The 26,119-nt window shown below is 37.9% G+C and overlaps 2 protein-coding genes across 2 annotated transcripts; both read left to right on the forward strand.

Moving 5' to 3' along the window:
* The first annotated feature begins 594 nt into the window (after window positions 1-594).
* On the forward strand, window positions 595-9,398 carry LOC139720340 (uncharacterized). Its single transcript, XM_071631707.1, has 4 exons — window positions 595-1,183; window positions 1,304-1,431; window positions 4,506-4,600; window positions 7,279-9,398. Exon 4 carries the CDS (start codon window positions 7,288-7,290, stop codon window positions 9,166-9,168), a length of 1,881 nt encoding a protein of 626 aa, XP_071487808.1. The 5' UTR covers window positions 595-1,183; window positions 1,304-1,431; window positions 4,506-4,600; window positions 7,279-7,287; the 3' UTR covers window positions 9,169-9,398.
* A 5,473-nt stretch (window positions 9,399-14,871) lies between these two features.
* On the forward strand, window positions 14,872-23,405 carry LOC139720349 (uncharacterized). Its single transcript, XM_071631719.1, has 3 exons — window positions 14,872-15,399; window positions 18,485-18,579; window positions 21,258-23,405. The coding sequence occupies exon 3, from the start codon at window positions 21,267-21,269 to the stop codon at window positions 23,145-23,147; it is 1,881 nt and encodes a 626-aa protein (XP_071487820.1). The 5' UTR covers window positions 14,872-15,399; window positions 18,485-18,579; window positions 21,258-21,266; the 3' UTR covers window positions 23,148-23,405.
* Window positions 23,406-26,119: the final 2,714 nt, after the last annotated feature.

A 26,119-nucleotide genomic window follows, 5' to 3' on the forward strand; every position in this document is an offset into this window, starting at 1 on the left:
AGCAAAGTTAAAGAAGTACATTTTATTACAGTATACTTCAAATACGAACTAAAAACAAATAAATTATACAACTAATGTTGGTCTCCCGATAGCAACAGCGCATATCGTCCCCTCTTTCAGTAAACCAATTTCATTATTCTAAATTCCAGCCTATCTGTCATTGTGCACCCTCAAGCACCTGAACACACATTCACCACCACCACCATCACACACCAGAGTTTATTTTCCCTGCTACCTTCGCAGCAGAATTTATATTGTTACGAATCTAGCACGTCCTTATCTTTTCCTCGGGCCGGCCATATTTTCAAGCAATGCTTATAATGGCGGCCCTCTGCATAATCGTTTCTTAACTACAAATGTTATTCGTATCACTGCTGCATAGACATGCATACTGTATATTAAATCTCTTTCATATCGTTGTTTATGCAAGTCAAAAGACTGTGTTAAATTTATTTTATATATTTCCTACATGTTCATGATTATGTACTTATATGTATCGTGGTTTATGCAAGTCAAACGACTCTGCGTTGAATTTACTTTGTATATTTCCTGCATCTTCATGATTATGTAACTTATGTATATTGATTTGCAGAAAATAAAGTGTTAAATTTATTCTATATATTTCCTACATGTTCATGATTATGTACTTATATGTATCGTGGTTTGTGCAAGTCAAACGACTCTGCGTTGAATTTACTTTGTATATTTCCTGCATTTTCATGATTATGTAACTTATAGTTGATTTGCAGAAAATAAAGTATCTATCAAACAAACAACTTCAGGACATTTGTTTACATCTTTGTCTTTTGAGTATATAAATTCTCCTCTTTGGTAGCATAATAATCAAGAAACACTTGTATTCTACATAAGGTTTGTTCTGTTTATGATTTTGAATAAATGATTCACTAAAGTATGAAGTCCCAATTTCTCCATCTTACATTTCAATGACGGACGAACATCTTTCATACCATGAGGCAGAATGCGGTTACGCGCTGTGCTTTTCAGAAAGACACACGGTGAATGGGATGTGGGGAAAACCCAGCACTAAGTGAAAGGGTCGTAATGAAAAGGTCACCGATCAAACGGCAGAGAAGGGCATGATGCACGCACGTACAGAGCACATTCAGTTCTATGCTCTTTGATCATGGTCTGTGTAATAGCTGCTTGTACCACCGACCATTTCGTGAGTACTCTGTAATACATCTCTCTTTTGTTTGACGTGTTTTACTAATCGTCCGTTTTCTATTTGGGCCTTACAAGCAAGACAACATTCCGTCTGACTTGTGACTTCACCTTTCTACAGGCTGAACAACACATCCCTGTCACAGAGTCGGTGGCGATCGCATGCATACGTCGGTGGCGGACATAGGCCCTACATGTAAATCAACAATATTCTGTGTGGGAAACGGCCTACATCATACTGTATACTTGGTAAGCATATGGGACATTGTTCACACACACACACACACACACACACACACACACACTTTGTTTATGCCTAGCATAATTAATTTGTTTCCCAAATGCAACACTTAGGCCTAACACTGTATAAACATTAAATATAAGGTCACTATTATTTTTCATTGTGTCTATGTACTGTGTAGCACCCGTCTGATATGTCGAATGAATGAATAATAATAGTATATCATCATCGTCGTCCTATCTGGCGTAAACGACGTTCAAATGAACAGAGCTACCAAGTCTCACGCATTCTGAGTGAGACTCAAGCATTTAGGGGCCATCTCACGATTTTACGCATGGCATCCATTTTTCTCACGCATCGGGAAAAGTCTGCTAACTTGGGCCTACACTATAATATTAATAATGAGCATAGCCCAAAGGATTAAAGTGATAGTTGGAATTGAAGGTTTATTTCCCTTTTCTCTTTCAAAATAGGTAAGAATAGTCACTTATGTATGCACCTGATCGCACCATAAGAGCTAAAAATTGAAAAAGCTCCCTACCGTGGGAGGGATAAAAAACTCCTCCCCCCCCCCAAAAAAAAGAGCTATATATATATATATATATATATATATATGGGGGGGGGGGGGGGCAAAACGGGTTTTTGCCCCTCCCCGCGTGTCCCATGTAACAAATAATCTACCAAATAAAAAAAGGCGCTTTTCTTTCTAAAAGTTGTCAATTGAGTATATGAATATAAGAACGACCCAAGTCCATGGAAGACCATTTCGAGTAAACTAAAAAAACCTTCATATCTTTTTTGTTTGTCCAATGATCTATTTAACTGTGATGGGATGGCAACATTGTATATACAAATTAGAACATATATTAGTATGACAATTAACATTAACATTAATTGTGGAGAGGCCATTTTGTGTGATGGACTTGGGTCGTTCTTTGATTCATATACATGATATTCTGCTATAGAGATGAGAGGACGAGAGAGGGCGCTATGATATGAATGTAAGAATGACCCAAGTCCTTCATTCTTACATTCATATAAGATTTAACTCATTTATTTCAGGCACTTCCGGGGTTAATTAGGATTTATCATTTATACACAAGATGAGTCCATGCATAAGCTACAATTTCCCATGTCAAACTGAATTTGGCCAAAAATTGGACTTGGGTCGTTCTTATATTCATATACTCAATTGTCAATTTCATAACTGAAAATTCGCAAACCATAATACACTATTATATACATTATAATATATATACACTAATATTTACTTATGAGTAGATTTAGTGCATACATGGTGGCCTCGCGTCCTCGAGTGTGCTTCCTGAGACATACCTTTAGTAAACCTTACATTTTCCCTTTCTTCTATACTTTTTGGCAATATAAGAAAGAAAAATTATTGCTCAATGCGACCACTTTTAAAGGGATGGTACAGTTTTGGTGGAGATGAGAATTAATCTTTTAACTTATTGCGACATACCAAGAAAACACTTATGATATAGTACAGAACATACCGTTTTAAGAGGAATTCAAAGTTTATTTGATGAAAATCGGGTTTGGAATGACTAAAACATCCAAAAAATCACAAAATAAAACAAAGCTATCGTAATAAAATGCGGGTCCCACACTTCTTTGGTAGAATCGCTCTTTTTTGGATATCTCAGCCATTTCAAAACTAATTTACATCAGATAATTAAAACGTTGAATTCCTCATACAATGATACATGCTCTTTCATATTTCATGAGACTTTTCTCATTATCTAACACAAAAAAGTTAGAAATGTGAAATTAGGTCTCAACCAGGACTGTACGATACCTTTAAGCTTTTAATGAACATATTTCAGACGAATGGCAAAGTGAAAGTGTCTCGCTCGCTCTGCCCGTACTTATAGTAAAATGAACAGTTTTAATTAGCGCCCTCCCCAGGCAGGTCCTTCCACGTCCCCCTGCTCGGTCGCTTCGCTCCCTCGCCGAGAATCTCACACCGCCACATAAATGTACCCCCGTATAATGATAGTTCTTTCCTTTTTAATTCTTTTCCACTATGTTTAATTTCCTTGAAATTTGCTTTTAGGCAAATACTCGATAAACGGGACTTTTTTACTCTGTTTTTACAGAAAGTCCCTACCCTACAACCGCTCGATCGCTTCGCTCCTTCGGCGAGGATCTCACACCGTCACATTATATGCCCCCGTCGAGATTTTGCCCCCCCCCCCCCCAAAAAAAAAAAAAAAAAAACACACACACACACACAAACACACACACACACATACACACACACAAAACAAAACAAAAAACAGAAAAAAAACAGAAGTGTTCCGGCACGCTTGACCACCTGTAGGGATGTAGGCGCAAGGAAAGGTATGACTTGGAGAGTTTTGTGTTTTTACATTTGGATTCAGCTTCACTGACATGTTACAGAAGTCCCGTGCCTTCCTGGAAGTGTTGTTAGCGATCATCTATAGGCCTATATGTCACAAAACACTTCTTTTTTTCTTCCCCATTAGAAACATTTCTCTCTGACCTATATGTCCAAGACGTATTAGGAAAAAAAAAAAATTTGCAAAGGGCTTCCAAGAGAGGTAAATCATCGTTTGTTAAGAAATCTGAAATGATAATATTTGCCCGTGCTTATTTTGTATTAAAGTCACCTTGGAAGAATTGCTGAAAAGAAAGACAATGACGAAATTACATCGAAACTGACGTTAAATAGGATGCCATGTTACACGATATGCTGACAGTCAAACGAAAATAATCTGCTGAAGATTCTCCATCTCATTTTACTCAGATTAGTAATTGAAGTTATCATTTTACATTGTAAAGAAAAAAATGAATAAATCGTGCGCTGTGATTTTCACATACACAGTGTGTATATGAGATGTTTGGGAAAACCCGCAACTATTAATAATAGGGTCCCAGTGAAAAGGTCATACGGTAAGTACTGACTTCCTTTGAATCGTCCCGCCATTTTGTGAGAGCCTCGCAATGCATCTCTCTTTCTAATAACTAACTCTCAGTGCTCTGTTTGAGTCTTTAGAGTAAGACCGCACTCATTCTAATTTCTGATCTCACGTTCCTACAGGCCTAACATAAAGTATGTTGTGATTTTATGCATCACTACACTTCGGAGCCCGACAGAAAATCAACAAAATTCAACCCGGAAGCGCAGCATACTTGGTAAGCACATGAAACATTACTCGATCACGCAAGTTATTCATGCCTGTGTAAGTGCACAATGGATCGCCATACAAATTTATGGGGCCACTAATATTCCTCATTTCATCAACGTTATTAAAATCGCAATCATATAGCAGTTTATACCACGTATACTATTCGTTGTTAATTCCAATATTATACAAATGATGCACAGGATAGAGTGCGTTAGTGTAGGCGTAGTGCACTCGAGGGTATTTACAATTGTGAAACATGCACGAGGCGAACACTAACGCCACGAAATAATCCTGTGCATCATTTGTTTTATAAAATGGGTCGAAAATTCGAAAACTAACATCATTTTTCAGCGTTTTTCACGTACCTTTGTGGGTCAAGACGTCCGAAGATGTTCGTCCCAAACTTTTACGCACGTCGCACTCGCGGAAGTCCCGCACATACAGTATAAGTATAATGGGGGGTTGGGTTTCCGGACACCCGCATGAAAACTTACTTATTTTACATGGAATATGCACCCTTTACCTTAAAGACTTGATATAGACTCCTCATATAGGCCTACTAGACAACATACTCTGAAAACGGCGTGAGAATTAACCTACTAAATCGTTGGATTTGCTCTTCAAAGTGACTCCATGTACGCGCGTCCGGTCCCATAACGCTTGGTCTACTGTACTGTACAAAGTGTACGTATAGTACAGTATACGTACGTACGCCACATATGTTATGCACAAGGGAAGACAGGCCGGCCGGCCGGCAGCCCGAACTAGAAGTTGTTTACAGGATTGACAGCGCGTACGCGTATGCATGCAATTCATCATTGGAGCCGCCGCGCGCACAGACGATCGGCAATCTACCATAGGATTACAGGCAGTGCAGTTGTACTGAAGTAAAGGAAGGATGTGTGTCTCATTTCAGCGCTTCCTATTGGCTACATTCTTGAACCCATTTTATAAATTATTTTACTGCCATTCCAGCGTTTCTCCAGCTCCTGAACTTGTTGCCAAATCAAGCGATTAATTCATTCATGTTATTGATTTGGTGAAAGACAACAAGTTATGTATTAGTTTGAAAAATCTTAAATGATCTTCCCAATCCAATATAAGCAGATGAGAGCCCTACAACTGAAGCTATTTTGCAGTTACTGACTAAATTCGTCAATGTCTCTCTTGACAACACATTTTCTTGGAACGTTGGCAGATAAATCTAATAAAACTATTTCCCGTACTATCAGAGTAGGAGACAAACTTGGTGAATTTAGTTGTCGCCGGTAAATATGTGCTTGGATTTAAATGCTATACAAGGAAACTGATAACCCCAGAAATTGAGTAGAATCAATTCTGAGAATTTCATTTTCCATATCCAAATAACGAAAGATTATTGGAAAGTAACAATGATCATTTTTTTTTTATTGGAAAAGCAGATAAACATGGTACATGGGGTTAGTACAATAAAGTAAATACAAATAGATATCAAATTCATCACGTTAATATCAGTATCATTTGATCGTTGTTATTATAAGAACTTGAAGTTGTTTTAATGGTATACAAGTAGTGGAATTTTAAAGACATGAACGTGCATTAGCATGATCAAAAACGGATATTTTGTGACGCACATTACAAGGTAAAGACAATGGAGATCCAATATAATAAGCTGAAATACCAGCATGACCATCAGGGTCTTCAAAACATCGGACAAGGCGTTCAGCGGAGATAACCATTGTATGCAAATAAGGAATGAATCACAAATAGATAGTATTGTCTCGCCAATTCCGTAACGCTCGAAGCTGTCATAAAATAAAAATGTTATGATAATTAGACAAGAGAATGAGAAAGTTATAAAAGAGAAACGTATTTTCTTGTATATTTTCTTTATACTGTTGTACGCATATGACTCATAAGCTGTAGTAGTCTCCTCTTCCAGCGGTTCCAACACAAATATGTTAAAAATTCATAACTTTTGCATCGATTGTCCAATTTTCCTCAAACTTTCACTGATGTGTTCTACTAATATTGTTGCACTCTCTCAATCCTTATGTTTATGAAGGTGAACTTGTCCTTTAACGTATTGGTCCCTCTAAAGCAAGTGTCTCTGCCAGAATGTGGGGAAACCCATTTCTTAAAGACAAAAGGTGAAAGAATACGCCCAGGCTTTCATTCACCACTCGACCATATAGGGCTTGTTTTTATTTTCTAGTTCTCTTTAAGGTTGCACTTACTTGATATTCAAGCTCTTTTGTTCATCAACCATCAGAGCCAGCAGACATACAGTAGGTTCTAATCCTAATCCCTTTCACATGAAACATACCAACAGTGCAGGCGATTGTTTATCAATGTACGATATGATTTTTTAAAGGATGGATTCTATTCCAAAAAGTCTCTAACTTTCGATGAATTGTGTACCTACCTGATACATTTTGCAAACGTTTTATACTATACAGATGCAATTTATTGATTGTTATCACAAAATAATAGTATGAAATGAATTGAAAAGTGAATGCATTGAATTAATCTTTGCCTCGTATCGCTATTCGATCTTTCCCTTTTCCTTTTCTTGTCCTAAATATGATATTTGTTAACATGTATTACTTCTTATATTTCTTGTTTGCTAAAATTCTGCTAGAACTGCCAATACCAAATAATAGCTAATTATTATGTCTTGTGGCTCTTTTTTTTTCTGTTCAACAGACCAAAACTATGGCAACGTTTAATGAAGTCATTAGTCAAGATCTCGAGTGTCCTATTTGCCTGACACTTTTCAACCAGCCTAAAGAATTGGCATGTTCACACACTTTCTGCGAAGATTGCTTGGAGTATATCTTTCAAGATCAACCCAACCAACGAACGCTTAAATGCCCTGTATGCAGGAGAGGAACACCCTTACCCAGTGGAGGTGTTGGTAAGTTACAAACAAACGAACCAGTGAGTTCTCTTTTGGAGGCATTGAAAACCGAGAACCCAACGTGCACAGTTTGTGAGATGGACGAAAAACCGCCAGCTGTGTCCCACTGTCAGGATTGTGGGAAATATATGTGTAAATCGTGTGAGAAAAATCACTCTACCTGGGAAACGCTCTCCAACCACGAAGTGGTGCCCATGAGCGAGGTGCTCTCGGGAAAAGTTCGGCTTAAGAGGAGAAGAAAGTGTAAGAAACACCCTAACGATGATGAAGACTGTTACTGTATCGGATGTCGGGAGTACATTTGCTGTAAGTGCGGGATGTTGGAGCATTCGCAAGCTGGTCATCAGGTGGAAGGAGCACCTATTCATGCGGAACACATTCTCAAAAATATCAAGGAGTTGAAAGAAAGAGTAAATTCAAAGAAAACGACTGTTGAAAACCATATCAAGTTCATAGCCACACAACGCAATGAAATAGCAAACATATTGGAAAAGGTAAATGATGACATTGACAAGGCATACGAGGAATGCATTCAACTATTGTCAGACAGAAAAGAAGCACTGAAAGGTCAAGTGAAACGATGGTCTGAAAAATTCGAGAAGGAATTATACGACATGGATGAAGAGCATCGGCGAACAATCCGTCACATAACCTCCACGGAGGAGCTTGTCACTAATGGTATGAAGGCACCTCTGGAGAATGACGCATTGTTTGCACACGACACGCTGCGCGAAAACTTGACGAATCTCCTGGGACGAAATGATCCAGACGACCAAATACCTAGACGTGTGAAAGAACGAGCTCAGAGGATGTCATTTACTAAACACGTGAAGGCCAATGAACTTTGTCTCGGTGAGCTAACAGATTACAAGTGGGAAGTCAAAGCAGACGTAAAGCTCACTGGTGTAGGACCCACCTGCTTCATGAGGTGTATAGCCGCAACACCAAACGGGAAAATGGCGATGGGCAGGATGGGAAGTTATGAAAGTGGAATCTATCTCTACTCCCCTGATGGCAAGTTACAACAGACGGTGATGGAACATGTTTTTGCTTATTCAATGGCATTCCTGTCTGACGGACGAAGTGTTTTGGGCCTACGTGGTAAAATCTACAAGATATCACTGTACACTCCACACTGGGAGAAGCTTGACGTCACGTTCGAGACTGGAAGCCAGCTAACAGCTGCTGATAGTGTGACTGTTGACGGAGATGATAATATATACGTGAGTTGTGACATACGCCAAAAGATCCAAGTATTTACCCCACGGGGAGGGAAGGCTTTCAGAGAAATAATGTATGATAAATTACATATCTCACCAATGCAAATAGTCTCATTTCTAACAACGGGAAACCTGATATGCGGTGTGCTCAATCGTGTCATATGCCTTGATGGTAATGGGAAGATAAAGAAAGTCTTCAGGGAAAATGGTAGGGATGGCTACCCGGCAGTTTGTCGAGATGATTCGGTCATTATAGCCTGGGTGGATCAAGGGAACGGTCTTGTCAGTATCGATCGATACGCGAGGGATTTGGAGTACGTGCACAATCTCATCACTGATTTCAAAGTGCCAAAAAGTTGTCGGTACGTGTGCCTCCTACAGGTGTTCAAGAGTGGTGAGATAGCCTTGTACATGCCTCCGCAAAGATTCTACATATTTGACACCGTAAGAGCATAGTGTGAACATTGACGATATTTTGAAATTGCCCTGGAAAATCTTTTATTTCCCTTTCTATTTGGGGCTGGAGGTGATGGAGTGGGTGAGGAAATAAGACGGGGGTCTAGGGCAATTACCCTCTGGGCAATTACCCCGTCCCCTTCCCCTGGCCTTAATCCAAATCCTAATAATGAACCTAATCCTAACCCTAAACCTAACCCTAATCTTTTATTACTCCTACCTTAATTACCACTAACCAGTATTTAGCGGGGGGGGGGGGGGGGGGGGGGGTTATTGCCCTTTGGGGGTAATTGTCCGGATACGGTATTGTGTTGCAACCAAACCCTCCATGCAAGGACAGGCCACCGTCTCCACAAATGGGGGTCACTCGGCTAGCACGGCTTGTGACTGCAGCCATCCTGACCAAACCCTCCGTCACATCGTGGAAGACTGCCACATGTCTGTATATGTATGTAAACACAATACGAAGATTAAATAGCGACGGTTCATAAATACACACGTATTGCACGTTATCTATTGTACAGGCCCTACAGCGCGGGTCTCACGAACCGGCGCAATACAACTTTTCATACGTCGGTTCGTGAGACCCGCGCTTTAGTACATAACCTATGGTGCGCGCAAGAAACGATGGGTTTACGAACCGACGCAGGGAGTTTGAAGACAGAGATATCGTAGATTTTTGAATTCACACTAAAATTACACTATGAATAGGAAGAACAACTTCCACTCTCATCACCCTGTCAAAATTTTTACACACAAGACAGGAAAAAAACATTGAAAACGTTGTCTGAAACTTGTGAGATCTTTAAACGCGATTTTCTCAGAACTGCATTTTCGCTCAAAAACGAAATAGCGTCGTTTCGTGAAACCAACGACGAAATGTTCGGATTAATAAACCCTTTTTCATTTTTCGGATTAACGAACCTCTAGGCATAGGGAATTTGTGTGTTTCGGATTAACTGACCTTCGGAATAACGAACCTTCGAAATAGCGAACAGCACACAATAAGACATGACGTCATTGAAGTGGAATAAGAGTAAGGCCTCTTCAAATTTGAGGGAACTTTTAGCAAAAGAAATGAAGAAAAGAAATTGTGAATATGCATGGAAATGAATGTCTGTAACACTTCTTTTAGAATAAAGTTATAATCTGATACGTCGTCTGAATAAGTTTACCCAAAACACTTTATTTTGGTGTAAATTAGCCACTTGAAGCAACATTCGAGCAGAGTATATTTTATTAATGCAATATTATTGCTCCTTGTAATGGACTGTGTTCAGCATTGGAATCAAAACATTCCAGTCAAAAAGACTTTATAATCATACGCAAATCAAAATTTCCTGTTTGGTAATCATTCCGTTGGTGGGCACTGCCGTGCATTTTAACAACGTCCTTCAAGCATATCTACAGGAAAGGAAAATCAAACTGTGTACATTCTTATCGATTTGATGATTTCGACTGACTGAAAAAAGTACTTTCCTATTCGGTTTGTAAATAGCTGAATCTTGTTATTTCGATATGCTACTGATCATGTACTTCTCTGTCTAATATTTCACGAAGTGTGCTTATAATTGAGTCGTTATTTTGCATGACCCGCAGTGCAGCATCCATAAAGATTCAAAACTCATAATCGGTATGATTTGAATTTTATAGTAAAATTGGATTTGATGTTCCCTTTGAATGCTTTAAAATGTATATAAGAGTAATGTATGTCATGATAATATTGTAAAACGTTTCTCAGCTGTTTCATCCACGTGTCTGTCTCATGCTGCCTTTAATATTTCTAATGTGTGCAATAAATTTCAGAGCGTTTGTAAACAGAACGATGGGTCTGACATCACTTGGTCAGACGTAGTAATATGGAGTGTTGCATTTCCGACAATGTACCAAGTATAAAAGAGTGATTACGTTTTACTATGTGAACATCGTTTACAGAATTGACTTTAACTACAACGTATCACCACATTTTTTTTGGATCTACACTTGTATAAGATATTTGTGTTGTTATATACTTGCGCCTACTATAGGATAAACAATCGTTTTTTTCCCCTATTCATCTTCTGAAAGTTAATGAATATTTATTAGATCACTAACACTTTCTGAGAACTTTATTTCCATATTAGTACCATGTCTGTGTCATAAAATGGGTGTATCTGCGCGCATACGTGTTCGCATGTATCTGGAACAAACATTTAATCCAATTATACAACAGACCCTACTACACTTTGTGACTTCAGAATCTAAAGAGTGTGATCACAGTAAACTCTAACATTAATTCCTTAGTTTTATTTTGTTGCAGTAAGCATAATAAAACATTCATGTAGAAAGCCATCTGCATAAGAATTTTAAAATATGTTTTACCTTCTTTCAGGGCCTTCATAATATGTATGTGCTCATAGAAGAAGACGGTCAAAATGAAATGTATGAGTTTCATTTCGTAACATAATGCTCTTATAGATTTAAACTGATATAAACCATTCGATATAAACTAATATTAAAGGGACTGTAGAGTACTGGTTGAGGTGAGGATTCAGGTTTATAACATTCCTATAAGTGAGATGATGAGAAACCTTTTCTGAAATATGAACGAACATGTAATTTTAATAAGGATTCAAGGTTTTTGATGAAAATTGGTTTTCAAATGGTTGAGATATCCAAAAAAAATTATATTAATAAAAGGCGACAGGCCACGTTTTTTATTAGGATCTCTTTGATTCACCTTGTTTTTGGATATCTCAGCCATTTCAAAACCAGTTTTCAACAAACAAACTTCGGATACCCCTTAGAATTGCATGCTCTTTGACATCTCATAGGGTGGTTCCTAAATATCTCGCAAAACGTTAAAAGCTAAATCCTAACCTCGACGAGAACTGTACAACCTCTTTAATGTTGTTTTATTGAAATTCAATATCTGCATTGAAATTTAACTAATCAATTTCCCGTTTTATAATGCGGATGACGTGAGGGGCAATTCATTTAAGCAATAGTTTCATGGATTATTTACAATTCAGAAGAAAGCCGAGGGGGATCATCGGCAACATTGTTGGCAAAATTGTGTAATATGATTGTATTGTTTGTGTGTGTGCGTGTGTGTGTTTGCGCGTGTGTGTGTCTGTGTGTGTCTGTGTGTCTGATAGAAAACTAATCATGAATAATGTTTATAATCTTCACCTTGAAACCCATATGGTACAACTAAACAATACAGAAGAATCTAATGTCCATGTAACATTATCCGATATTCTTGTAAGAAATATTTTCACCTATCGGTACAATACATGGCATTCTATACATTTTAATTATTTATCAAATTTTCATGAAATATGTTATTACCGAAAAGTGTAGTAATCTCAAACAAAAATACAATTTGAATTTAGTGTATGTAGAATTGTGGAGCTCATTGATACACATGAAAGGGAAAAAATATTGTACTTCATTGACTTCGTTCATTTTCAGTATTTCTGTTCATTTTATGGATACTTTATTTTCTCGAAGGGTATCCCAACTTTCATACCAAGAGTTGCTCATATGAAAGAGCCTGTAATTCCAAGAGGGAGTCAACGCTTAATTAATGAAAATTATCCTTATAAAAGTTGTGACACACCTTCCATTACGATCCCTTTGTTTTGCTTTGTATTTGGATGTCTCAGCCATTCCAAAACTTATTTTCATCCATTAAAAAAAATGAATTCCTGTCATACAGAATGGTATGTTTTGTATTATTGAAAACATGATCTCTTGGTGTTTCACCAAAAGCTATAAGCCCAATCTTCATCTTCATCTTCACCAACAGGCCTAGTACCATCCCTTCAAGTCCTCATTACCAATTAAATTTACATTGACCTATTGCCTCATGAAGGGGCGGAAAGTACAATATTGTTACAGGGTAACATTTCTTTGCAGTAGTAAAAAAAGAGGGAGTAAAAAAAAGAAATAACTGTGTATGTTTATCAAAAGAAAAATAGTTCGAATTCATGCATATTTCTTTTACCCTTCTTAATGTCAGATAGTCACTTTGATCATCGAAAACTCAAAGTCTATAAACTTGATAGTTTACAAAAATTCTTTATTACTCAAATGAAAACAATGTCTCGATTGACATTTTGAATTGGCGTACAATATAGCATGGCATTCTTGCATAATTATGCTGGCAGACAAACAGACGTTATTGCTGGAACTTATTCTCCATCTCATTTTCCTTAAGATTATCATTGAAGTTCTTATTCAACTTCGTATATGCACACATTCAAATTTTTTGGCTCACGCTGATCCCATATTTTATCGCCTAAAAACTTTGAAGGCCCATGATATACATCTATACCTAACTGCCATATTTATGTATAAACACACTCGAAATTTATTACCATTTTTTCATAATACCCTATAGTAACCAATGACCATATTCACTCATACCCTACCCGTCGTTTCCATGATTTTCATTTAAGTAATCCGAAGCTTTTACTTGCTCAAAATTCGATTAGACATCAAGGTCCGGATACATGGAACACTCTTCCTGAGAAGTTGAAACAGTGTGCCTCCTTGTTTTCATTTAAAGCAAAGTTAAAGAAGTACATTTTATTACAGTATACTTCAAATACGAACTAAAAACAAATAAATTATACAACTAATGTTGGTCTCCCGATAGCAACAGCGCATATCGTCCCCTCTTTCAGTAAACCAATTTCATTATTCTAAATTCCAGCCTATCTGTCATTGTGCACCCTCAAGCACCTGCACACACATTCACCACCACCACCATCACACACCAGAGTTTATTTTTCCCTGCTACCTTCGCAGCAGAATTTATATTGTTACAAATCTAGTACGTCCTTATCTTTCCCTCGGGCCGGCCATATTTTCAAGCAATGCTTATAATGGCGGCCCTCTGCATAATCGTTTCTTAACTACAAATGTTATTCGTATCACTGCTGCATAGACATGCATACTGTATATTAAATCTCTTTCATATCGTTGTTTATGCAAGTCAATAGACTGTGTTAAATTTATTTCATATATTTCCTACATGTTCATGATTATGTATTATATGTATCGTGGTTTATGCAAGTCAAACGATTCTGCGTTGAATTTACTTTGTATATTTCCTGCATCTTCATGATTATGTAACTTATGTATATTGATTTGCAGAAAATAAAGTGTTAAATCTATTTTATATATTTCCTACATGTTCATGATTATGTACTTATATGTATTGTGGTTTGTGCAAGTCAAACGACTCTGCGTTGAATTTACTTTGTATATTTCCTGCATCTTCATGATTATGTAACTTATGTATATTGATTTGCAGAAAATAAAGTATCTATCAAACAAACAACTTCAGGATATTTGTTTACATCTTTGTCTTTTGAGTATATAAATTCTCCTCTTTGGTAGCATAATAATCAAGAAACACTTGAAGGGTTTGTTTGCAAAAACCGATAAGTCCATTTTTGAAGATTTTGAAGTACGATCTCTGTCATAAAGTACAAACTAATACCTTTTAAATGATATATTGGTCACTACATATAAAGCTATATTTTTGAAGATATGGTCAAAAGAAGCAAAAATTTTCTTATTATTCTCTTTATTTTTCTTGACCTTTAATCGCAAATATCTCCATTTGGCAAATATGGACTTGTCGGTTTTTGCAAACTCTTCACTTGTATTCTACATAGGGTTTGTTTTGTTTATGACTTTAAATAAATGATTCAGTAAAGTATAAAGTCCCAATTTCTCCATCTTACATTTCAATGACGGACGAACATCTTTCATATCATGAGGCAGAATGCGGTTACGCGCTGTGCTTTTCAGAAAGACACACGGTGAATGGGATGTGGGGAAAACCCAGTACTAAGTGAAAGGGTCGCAATGAAAAGGTCACCGATCAAACGACTGAGAAGGGCGTGATGCACGCACGTACAGAGCACATTCAGTTCTATGCTCTTTGATCATGGTCTGTGTAATAGCTGCTTGTATCACCGACCATTTTGTGAGTACTCTGTAATACATCTCTCTTTTGTTTGACGTGTTTGACTAATCGTCCGTTTTCTATTTGGGCCTTACAAGCAAGACAACATTCCGTCTGACTTGTGACTTCACCTTTCTACAGGCTGAACAACACATCCCTGTCACAGAGTCGGTGGCGATCGCATGCATACGTCGGTGGCGGACATAGGCCCTACATGTAAATCAACAATATTCTGTGTGGGAAACGGCCTACATCATACTGTATACTTGGTAAGCATATGGGACATTGTTCACACACACACACACACACACACACACACACACTTTGTTTATGCCTAGCATAATTAATTTGTTTCCCAAATGCAACACTTAGGCCTAACACTGTATAAACATTAAATATAAGGTCACTATTATTTTTCATTGTGTCTATGTACTGTGTAGCACCCGTCTGATATGTCGAATGAATGAATAATAATAGTATATCATCATCGTCGTCCTATCTGGCGTAAACGACGTTCAAATGAACAGAGCTACCAAGTCTCACGCATTCTGAGTGAGACTCAAGCATTTAGGGGCCATCTCACGATTTTACGCATGGCATCCATTTTTCTCACGCATCGGGAAAAGTCTGCTAACTTGGGCCTACACTATAATATTAATAATGAGCATAGCCCAAAGGATTAAAGTGATAGTTGGAATTGAAGGTTTATTTCCCTTTTCTCTTTCAAAATAGGTAAGAATAGTCACTTATGTATGCACCTGATCGCACCATAAGAGCTAAAAATTGAAAAAGCTCCCTACCGTGGGAGGGATAAAAAACTCCTCCCCCCCCCCCAAAAAAAAAGAGCTATATATATATATATATATATATATATGGGGGGGGGGGGCAAAACGGGTTTTTGCCCCTCCCCGCGTGTCCCATGTAACAAATAATCTACCAAATAAAAAAAGGCGCTTTTCTTTCTAAAAGTTGTCAATTGAGTATATGAATATAAGAACGACCCAAGTCCATGGAAGACCATTTCGAGTAAACTAAAAAAACCTTCATATCTTTTTTGTTTGTCCAATGATCTATTTAACTGTGATGGGATGGCAACATTGTATATACAAATTAGAACATATATTAGTATGACAATTAACATTAACATTAATTGTGGAGAGGCCATTTTGTGTGATGGACTTGGGTCGTTCTTTGATTCATATACATGATATTCTGCTATAGAGATGAGAGGACGAGAGAGGGCGCTATGATATGAATGTAAGAATGACCCAAGTCCTTCATTCTTACATTCATATAAGATTTAACTCATTTATTTCAGGCACTTCCGGGGTTAATTAGGATTTATCATTTATACACAAGATGAGTCCATGCATAAGCTACAATTTCCCATGTCAAACTGAATTTGGCCAAAAATTGGACTTGGGTCGTTCTTATATTCATATACTCAATTGTCAATTTCATAACTGAAAATTCGCAAACCATAATACACTATTATATACATTATAATATATATACACTAATATTTACTTATGAGTAGATTTAGTGCATACATGGTGGCCTCGCGTCCTCGAGTGTGCTTCCTGAGACATACCTTTAGTAAACCTTACATTTTCCCTTTCTTCTATACTTTTTGGCAATATAAGAAAGAAAAATTATTGCTCAATGCGACCACCTTTAAAGGGATGGTACAGTTTTGGTGGAGATGAGAATTAATCTTTTAACTTATTGCGACATACCAAGAAAACACTTATGATATAGTACAGAACATACCGTTTTAAGAGGAATTCAAAGTTTATTTGATGAAAATCGGGTTTGGAATGACTAAAACATCCAAAAAATCACAAAATAAAACAAAGCTATCGTAATAAAATGCGGGTCCCACACTTCTTTGGTAGAATCGCTCTTTTTTGGATATCTCAGCCATTTCAAAACTAATTTACATCAGATAATTAAAACGTTGAATTCCTCATACAATGATACATGCTCTTTCATATTTCATGAGACTTTTCTCATTATCTAACACAAAAAAGTTAGAAATGTGAAATTAGGTCTCAACCAGGACTGTACGATACCTTTAAGCTTTTAATGAACATATTTCAGACGAATGGCAAAGTGAAAGTGTCTCGCTCGCTCTGCCCGTACTTATAGTAAAATGAACAGTTTTAATTAGCGCCCTCCCCAGGCAGGTCCTTCCACGTCCCCCTGCTCGGTCGCTTCGCTCCCTCGCCGAGAATCTCACACCGCCACATAAATGTACCCCCGTATAATGATAGTTCTTTCCTTTTTAATTCTTTTCCACTATGTTTAATTTCCTTGAAATTTGCTTTTAGGCAAATACTCGATAAACGGGACTTTTTTACTCTGTTTTTACAGAAAGTCCCTACCCTACAACCGCTCGATCGCTTCGCTCCTTCGGCGAGGATCTCACACCGTCACATTATATGCCCCCGTCGAGATTTTGCCCCCCCCCCCCCCCCCCCAAAAAAAAAAAAAAAAAAAAAAAAAAACACACACACACACACACAAACACACACACACACATACACACACACAAAACAAAACAAAAAACAGAAAAAAAACAGAAGTGTTCCGGCACGCTTGACCACCTGTAGGGATGTAGGCGCAAGGAAAGGTATGACTTGGAGAGTTTTGTGTTTTTACATTTGGATTCAGCTTCACTGACATGTTACAGAAGTCCCGTGCCTTCCTGGAAGTGTTGTTAGCGATCATCTATAGGCCTATATGTCACAAAACACTTCTTTTTTTCTTCCCCATTAGAAACATTTCTCTCTGACCTATATGTCCAAGACGTATTAGGAAAAAAAAAAACATTTGCAAAGGGCTTCCAAGAGAGGTAAATCATCGTTTGTTAAGAAATCTGAAATGATAATATTTGCCCGTGCTTATTTTGTATTAAAGTCACCTTGGAAGAATTGCTGAAAAGAAAGACAATGACGAAATTACATCGAAACTGACGTTAAATAGGATGCCATGTTACACGATATGCTGACAGTCAAACGAAAATAATCTGCTGAAGATTCTCCATCTCATTTTACTCAGATTAGTAATTGAAGTTATCATTTTACATTGTAAAGAAAAAAATGAATAAATCGTGCGCTGTGATTTTCACATACACAGTGTGTATATGAGATGTTTGGGAAAACCCGCAACTATTAATAATAGGGTCCCAGTGAAAAGGTCATACGGTAAGTACTGACTTCCTTTGAATCGTCCCGCCATTTTGTGAGAGCCTCGCAATGCATCTCTCTTTCTAATAACTAACTCTCAGTGCTCTGTTTGAGTCTTTAGAGTAAGACCGCACTCATTCTAATTTCTGATCTCACGTTCCTACAGGCCTAACATAAAGTATGTTGTGATTTTATGCATCACTACACTTCGGAGCCCGACAGAAAATCAACAAAATTCAACCCGGAAGCGCAGCATACTTGGTAAGCACATGAAACATTACTCGATCACGCAAGTTATTCATGCCTGTGTAAGTGCACAATGGATCGCCATACAAATTTATGGGGCCACTAATATTCCTCATTTCATCAACGTTATTAAAATCGCAATCATATAGCAGTTTATACCACGTATACTATTCGTTGTTAATTCCAATATTATACAAATGATGCACAGGATAGAGTGCGTTAGTGTAGGCGTAGTGCACTCGAGGGTATTTACAATTGTGAAACATGCACGAGGCGAACACTAACGCCACGAAATAATCCTGTGCATCATTTGTTTTATAAAATGGGTCGAAAATTCGAAAACTAACATCATTTTTCAGCGTTTTTCACGTACCTTTGTGGGTCAAGACGTCCGAAGATGTTCGTCCCAAACTTTTACGCACGTCGCACTCGCGGAAGTCCCGCACATACAGTATAAGTATAATGGGGGGTTGGGTTTCCGGACACCCGCATGAAAACTTACTTATTTTACATGGAATATGCACCCTTTACCTTAAAGACTTGATATAGACTCCTCATATAGGCCTACTAGACAACATACTCTGAAAACGGCGTGAGAATTAACCTACTAAATCGTTGGATTTGCTCTTCAAAGTGACTCCATGTACGCGCGTCCGGTCCCATAACGCTTGGTCTACTGTACTGTACAAAGTGTACGTATAGTACAGTATACGTACGTACGCCACATATGTTATGCACAAGGGAAGACAGGCCGGCCGGCCGGCAGCCCGAACTAGAAGTTGTTTACAGGATTGACAGCGCGTACGCGTATGCATGCAATTCATCATTGGAGCCGCCGCGCGCACAGACGATCGGCAATCTACCATAGGATTACAGGCAGTGCAGTTGTACTGAAGTAAAGGAAGGATGTGTGTCTCATTTCAGCGCTTCCTATTGGCTACATTCTTGAACCCATTTTATAAATTATTTTACTGCCATTCCAGCGTTTCTCCAGCTCCTGAACTTGTTGCCAAATCAAGCGATTAATTCATTCATGTTATTGATTTGGTGAAAGACAACAAGTTATGTATTAGTTTGAAAAATCTTAAATGATCTTCCCAATCCAATATAAGCAGATGAGAGCCCTACAACTGAAGCTATTTTGCAGTTACTGACTAAATTCGTCAATGTCTCTCTTGACAACACATTTTCTTGGAACGTTGGCAGATAAATCTAATAAAACTATTTCCCGTACTATCAGAGTAGGAGACAAACTTGGTGAATTTAGTTGTCGCCGGTAAATATGTGCTTGGATTTAAATGCTATACAAGGAAACTGATAACCCCAGAAATTGAGTAGAATCAGTTCTGAGAATTTCATTTTCCATATCCAAATAACGAAAGATTATTGGAAAGTAACAATGATCATTTTTTTTTTATTGGAAAAGCAGATAAACATGGTACATGGGGTTAGTACAATAAAGTAAATACAAATAGATATCAAATTCATCACGTTAATATCAGTATCATTTGATCGTTGTTATTATAAGAACTTGAAGTTGTTTTAATGGTATACAAGTAGTGGAATTTTAAAGACATGAACGTGCATTAGCATGATCAAAAACGGATATTTTGTGACGCACATTACAAGGTAAAGACAATGGAGATCCAATATAATAAGCTGAAATACCAGCATGACCATCAGGGTCTTCAAAACATCGGACAAGGCGTTCAGCGGAGATAACCATTGTATGCAAATAAGGAATGAATCACAAATAGATAGTATTGTCTCGCCAATTCCGTAACGCTCGAAGCTGTCATAAAATAAAAATGTTATGATAATTAGACAAGAGAATGAGAAAGTTATAAAAGAGAAACGTATTTTCTTGTATATTTTCTTTATACTGTTGTACGCATATGACTCATAAGCTGTAGTAGTCTCCTCTTCCAGCGGTTCCAACACAAATATGTTAAAAATTCATAACTTTTGCATCGATTGTCCAATTTTCCTCAAACTTTCACTGATGTGTTCTACTAATATTGTTGCACTCTCTCAATCCTTATGTTTATGAAGGTGAACTTGTCCTTTAACGTATTGGTCCCTCTAAAGCAAGTGTCTCTGCCAGAATGTGGGGAAACCCATTTCTTAAAGACAAAAGGTGAAAGAATACGCCCAGGCTTTCATTCACCACTCGACCATATAGGGCTTGTTTTTATTTTCTAGTTCTCTTTAAGGTTGCACTTACTTGATATTCAAGCTCTTTTGTTCATCAACCATCAGAGCCAGCAGACATACAGTAGGTTCTAATCCTAATCCCTTTCACATGAAACATACCAACAGTGCAGGCGATTGTTTATCAATGTACGATATGATTTTTTAAAGGATGGATTCTATTCCAAAAAGTCTCTAACTTTCGATGAATTGTGTACCTACCTGATACATTTTGCAAACGTTTTATACTATACAGATGCAATTTATTGATTGTTATCACAAAATAATAGTATGAAATGAATTGAAAAGTGAATGCATTGAATTAATCTTTGCCTCGTATCGCTATTCGATCTTTCCCTTTTCCTTTTCTTGTCCTAAATATGATATTTGTTAACATGTATTACTTCTTATATTTCTTGTTTGCTAAAATTCTGCTAGAACTGCCAATACCAAATAATAGCTAATTATTATGTCTTGTGGCTCTTTTTTTTTCTGTTCAACAGACCAAAACTATGGCAACGTTTAATGAAGTCATTAGTCAAGATCTCGAGTGTCCTATTTGCCTGACACTTTTCAACCAGCCTAAAGAATTGGCATGTTCACACACTTTCTGCGAAGATTGCTTGGAGTATATCTTTCAAGATCAACCCAACCAACGAACGCTTAAATGCCCTGTATGCAGGAGAGGAACACCCTTACCCAGTGGAGGTGTTGGTAAGTTACAAACAAACGAACCAGTGAGTTCTCTTTTGGAGGCATTGAAAACCGAGAACCCAACGTGCACAGTTTGTGAGATGGACGAAAAACCGCCAGCTGTGTCCCACTGTCAGGATTGTGGGAAATATATGTGTAAATCGTGTGAGAAAAATCACTCTACCTGGGAAACGCTCTCCAACCACGAAGTGGTGCCCATGAGCGAGGTGCTCTCGGGAAAAGTTCGGCTTAAGAGGAGAAGAAAGTGTAAGAAACACCCTAACGATGATGAAGACTGTTACTGTATCGGATGTCGGGAGTACATTTGCTGTAAGTGCGGGATGTTGGAGCATTCGCAAGCTGGTCATCAGGTGGAAGGAGCACCTATTCATGCGGAACACATTCTCAAAAATATCAAGGAGTTGAAAGAAAGAGTAAATTCAAAGAAAACGACTGTTGAAAACCATATCAAGTTCATAGCCACACAACGCAATGAAATAGCAAACATATTGGAAAAGGTAAATGATGACATTGACAAGGCATACGAGGAATGCATTCAACTATTGTCAGACAGAAAAGAAGCACTGAAAGGTCAAGTGAAACGATGGTCTGAAAAATTCGAGAAGGAATTATACGACATGGATGAAGAGCATCGGCGAACAATCCGTCACATAACCTCCACGGAGGAGCTTGTCACTAATGGTATGAAGGCACCTCTGGAGAATGACGCATTGTTTGCACACGACACGCTGCGCGAAAACTTGACGAATCTCCTGGGACGAAATGATCCAGACGACCAAATACCTAGACGTGTGAAAGAACGAGCTCAGAGGATGTCATTTACTAAACACGTGAAGGCCAATGAACTTTGTCTCGGTGAGCTAACAGATTACAAGTGGGAAGTCAAAGCAGACGTAAAGCTCACTGGTGTAGGACCCACCTGCTTCATGAGGTGTATAGCCGCAACACCAAACGGGAAAATGGCGATGGGCAGGATGGGAAGTTATGAAAGTGGAATCTATCTCTACTCCCCTGATGGCAAGTTACAACAGACGGTGATGGAACATGTTTTTGCTTATTCAATGGCATTCCTGTCTGACGGACGAAGTGTTTTGGGCCTACGTGGTAAAATCTACAAGATATCACTGTACACTCCACACTGGGAGAAGCTTGACGTCACGTTCGAGACTGGAAGCCAGCTAACAGCTGCTGATAGTGTGACTGTTGACGGAGATGATAATATATACGTGAGTTGTGACATACGCCAAAAGATCCAAGTATTTACCCCACGGGGAGGGAAGGCTTTCAGAGAAATAATGTATGATAAATTACATATCTCACCAATGCAAATAGTCTCATTTCTAACAACGGGAAACCTGATATGCGGTGTGCTCAATCGTGTCATATGCCTTGATGGTAATGGGAAGATAAAGAAAGTCTTCAGGGAAAATGGTAGGGATGGCTACCCGGCAGTTTGTCGAGATGATTCGGTCATTATAGCCTGGGTGGATCAAGGGAACGGTCTTGTCAGTATCGATCGATACGCGAGGGATTTGGAGTACGTGCACAATCTCATCACTGATTTCAAAGTGCCAAAAAGTTGTCGGTACGTGTGCCTCCTACAGGTGTTCAAGAGTGGTGAGATAGCCTTGTACATGCCTCCGCAAAGATTCTACATATTTGACACCGTAAGAGCATAGTGTGAACATTGACGATATTTTGAAATTGCCCTGGAAAATCTTTTATTTCCCTTTCTATTTGGGGCTGGAGGTGATGGAGTGGGTGAGGAAATAAGACGGGGGTCTAGGGCAATTACCCTCTGGGCAATTACCCCGTCCCCTTCCCCTGGCCTTAATCCAAATCCTAATAATGAACCTAATCCTAACCCTAAACCTAACCCTAATCTTTTATTACTCCTACCTTAATTACCACTAACCAGTATTTAGCGGGGGGGGGGGGGGGGGTTATTGCCCTTTGGGGGTAATTGTCCGGATACGGTATTGTGTTGCAACCAAACCCTCCATGCAAGGACAGGCCACCGTCTCCACAAATGGGGGTCACTCGGCTAGCACGGCTTGTGACTGCAGCCATCCTGACCAAACCCTCCGTCACATCGTGGAAGACTGCCACATGTCTGTATATGTATGTAAACACAATACGAAGATTAAATAGCGACGGTTCATAAATACACACGTATTGCACGTTATCTATTGTACAGGCCCTACAGCGCGGGTCTCACGAACCGGCGCAATACAACTTTTCATACGTCGGTTCGTGAGACCCGCGCTTTAGTACATAACCTATGGTGCGCGCAAGAAACGATGGGTTTACGAACCGACGCAGGGAGTTTGAAGACAGAGATATCGTAGATTTTTGAATTCACACTAAAATTACACTATGAATAGGAAGAACAACTTCCACTCTCATCACCCTGTCAAAATTTTTACACACAAGACAGGAAAAAAACATTGAAAACGTTGTCTGAAACTTGTGAGATCTTTAAACGCGATTTTCTCAGAACTGCATTTTCGCTCAAAAACGAAATAGCGTCGTTTCGTGAAACCAACGACGAAATGTTCGGATTAATAAACCCTTTTTCATTTTTCGGATTAACGAACCTCTAGGCATAGGGAATTTGTGTGTTTCGGATTAACTGACCTTCGGAATAACGAACCTTCGAAATAGCGAACAGCACACAATAAGACATGACGTCATTGAAGTGGAATAAGAGTAAGGCCTCTTCAAATTTGAGGGAACTTTTAGCAAAAGAAATGAAGAAAAGAAATTGTGAATATGCATGGAAATGAATGTCTGTAACACTTCTTTTAGAATAAAGTTATAATCTGATACGTCGTCTGAATAAGTTTACCCAAAACACTTTATTTTGGTGTAAATTAGCCACTTGAAGCAACATTCGAGCAGAGTATATTTTATTAATGCAATATTATTGCTCCTTGTAATGGACTGTGTTCAGCATTGGAATCAAAACATTCCAGTCAAAAAGACTTTATAATCATACGCAAATCAAAATTTCCTGTTTGGTAATCATTCCGTTGGTGGGCACTGCCGTGCATTTTAACAACGTCCTTCAAGCATATCTACAGGAAAGGAAAATCAAACTGTGTACATTCTTATCGATTTGATGATTTCGACTGACTGAAAAAAGTACTTTCCTATTCGGTTTGTAAATAGCTGAATCTTGTTATTTCGATATGCTACTGATCATGTACTTCTCTGTCTAATATTTCACGAAGTGTGCTTATAATTGAGTCGTTATTTTGCATGACCCGCAGTGCAGCATCCATAAAGATTCAAAACTCATAATCGGTATGATTTGAATTTTATAGTAAAATTGGATTTGATGTTCCCTTTGAATGCTTTAAAATGTATATAAGAGTAATGTATGTCATGATAAATATTGTAAAACGTTTCTCAGCTGTTTCATCCACGTGTCTGTCTCATGCTGCCTTTAATATTTCTAATGTGTGCAATAAATTTCAGAGCGTTTGTAAACAGAACGATGGGTCTGACATCACTTGGTCAGACGTAGTAATATGGAGTGTTGCATTTCCGACAATGTACCAAGTATAAAAGAGTGATTACGTTTTACTATGTGAACATCGTTTACAGAATTGACTTTAACTACAACGTATCACCACATTTTTTTTGGATCTACACTTGTATAAGATATTTGTGTTGTTATATACTTGCGCCTACTATAGGATAAACAATCGTTTTTTTTTCCCCTATTCATCTTCTGAAAGTTAATGAATATTTATTAGATCACTAACACTTTCTGAGAACTTTATTTCCATATTAGTACCATGTCTGTGTCATAAAATGGGTGTATCTGCGCGCATACGTGTTCGCATGTATCTGGAACAAACATTTAATCCAATTATACAACAGACCCTACTACACTTTGTGACTTCAGAATCTAAAGAGTGTGATCACAGTAAACTCTAACATTAATTCCTTAGTTTTATTTTGTTGCAGTAAGCATAATAAAACATTCATGTAGAAAGCCATCTGCATAAGAATTTTAAAATATGTTTTACCTTCTTTCAGGGCCTTCATAATATGTATGTGCTCATAGAAGAAGACGGTCAAAATGAAATGTATGAGTTTCATTTCGTAACATAATGCTCTTATAGATTAAACTGATATAAACCATTCGATATAAACTAATATTAAAGGGACTGTAGAGTACTGGTTGAGGTGAGGATTCAGGTTTATAACATTCCTATAAGTGAGATGATGAGAAACCTTTTCTGAAATATGAACGAACATGTAATTTTAATAAGGATTCAAGGTTTTTGATGAAAATTGGTTTTCAAATGGTTGAGATATCCAAAAAAATTATATTAATAAAAGGCGACAGGCCACGTTTTTTATTAGGATCTCTTTGATTCACCTTGTTTTTGGATATCTCAGCCATTTCAAAACCAGTTTTCAACAAACAAACTTCGGATACCCCTTAGAATTGCATGCTCTTTGACATCTCATAGGGTGGTTCCTAAATATCTCGCAAAACGTTAAAAGCTAAATCCTAACCTCGACGAGAACTGTACAACCTCTTTAATGTTGTTTTATTGAAATTCAATATCTGCATTGAAATTTAACTAATCAATTTCCCGTTTTATAATGCGGATGACGTGAGGGGCAATTCATT

Source organism: Diadema antillarum, unplaced genomic scaffold, assembly GCF_040938485.1.
Source record: "Diadema antillarum isolate AM-2024a unplaced genomic scaffold, OU_Dant_1.0 scf00000010, whole genome shotgun sequence".
Taxonomy (NCBI): Eukaryota; Metazoa; Echinodermata; class Echinoidea; order Diadematoida; family Diadematidae; genus Diadema; species Diadema antillarum.

Coding starts and splice junctions, on each gene's coding strand:
- LOC139720340 (XM_071631707.1), top strand. CDS start 7,288: ATGGCAACGTTTAATGAAGTCATTAGTCAAGATCTCGAGTGTCCTATT.
- LOC139720349 (XM_071631719.1), top strand. CDS start 21,267: ATGGCAACGTTTAATGAAGTCATTAGTCAAGATCTCGAGTGTCCTATT.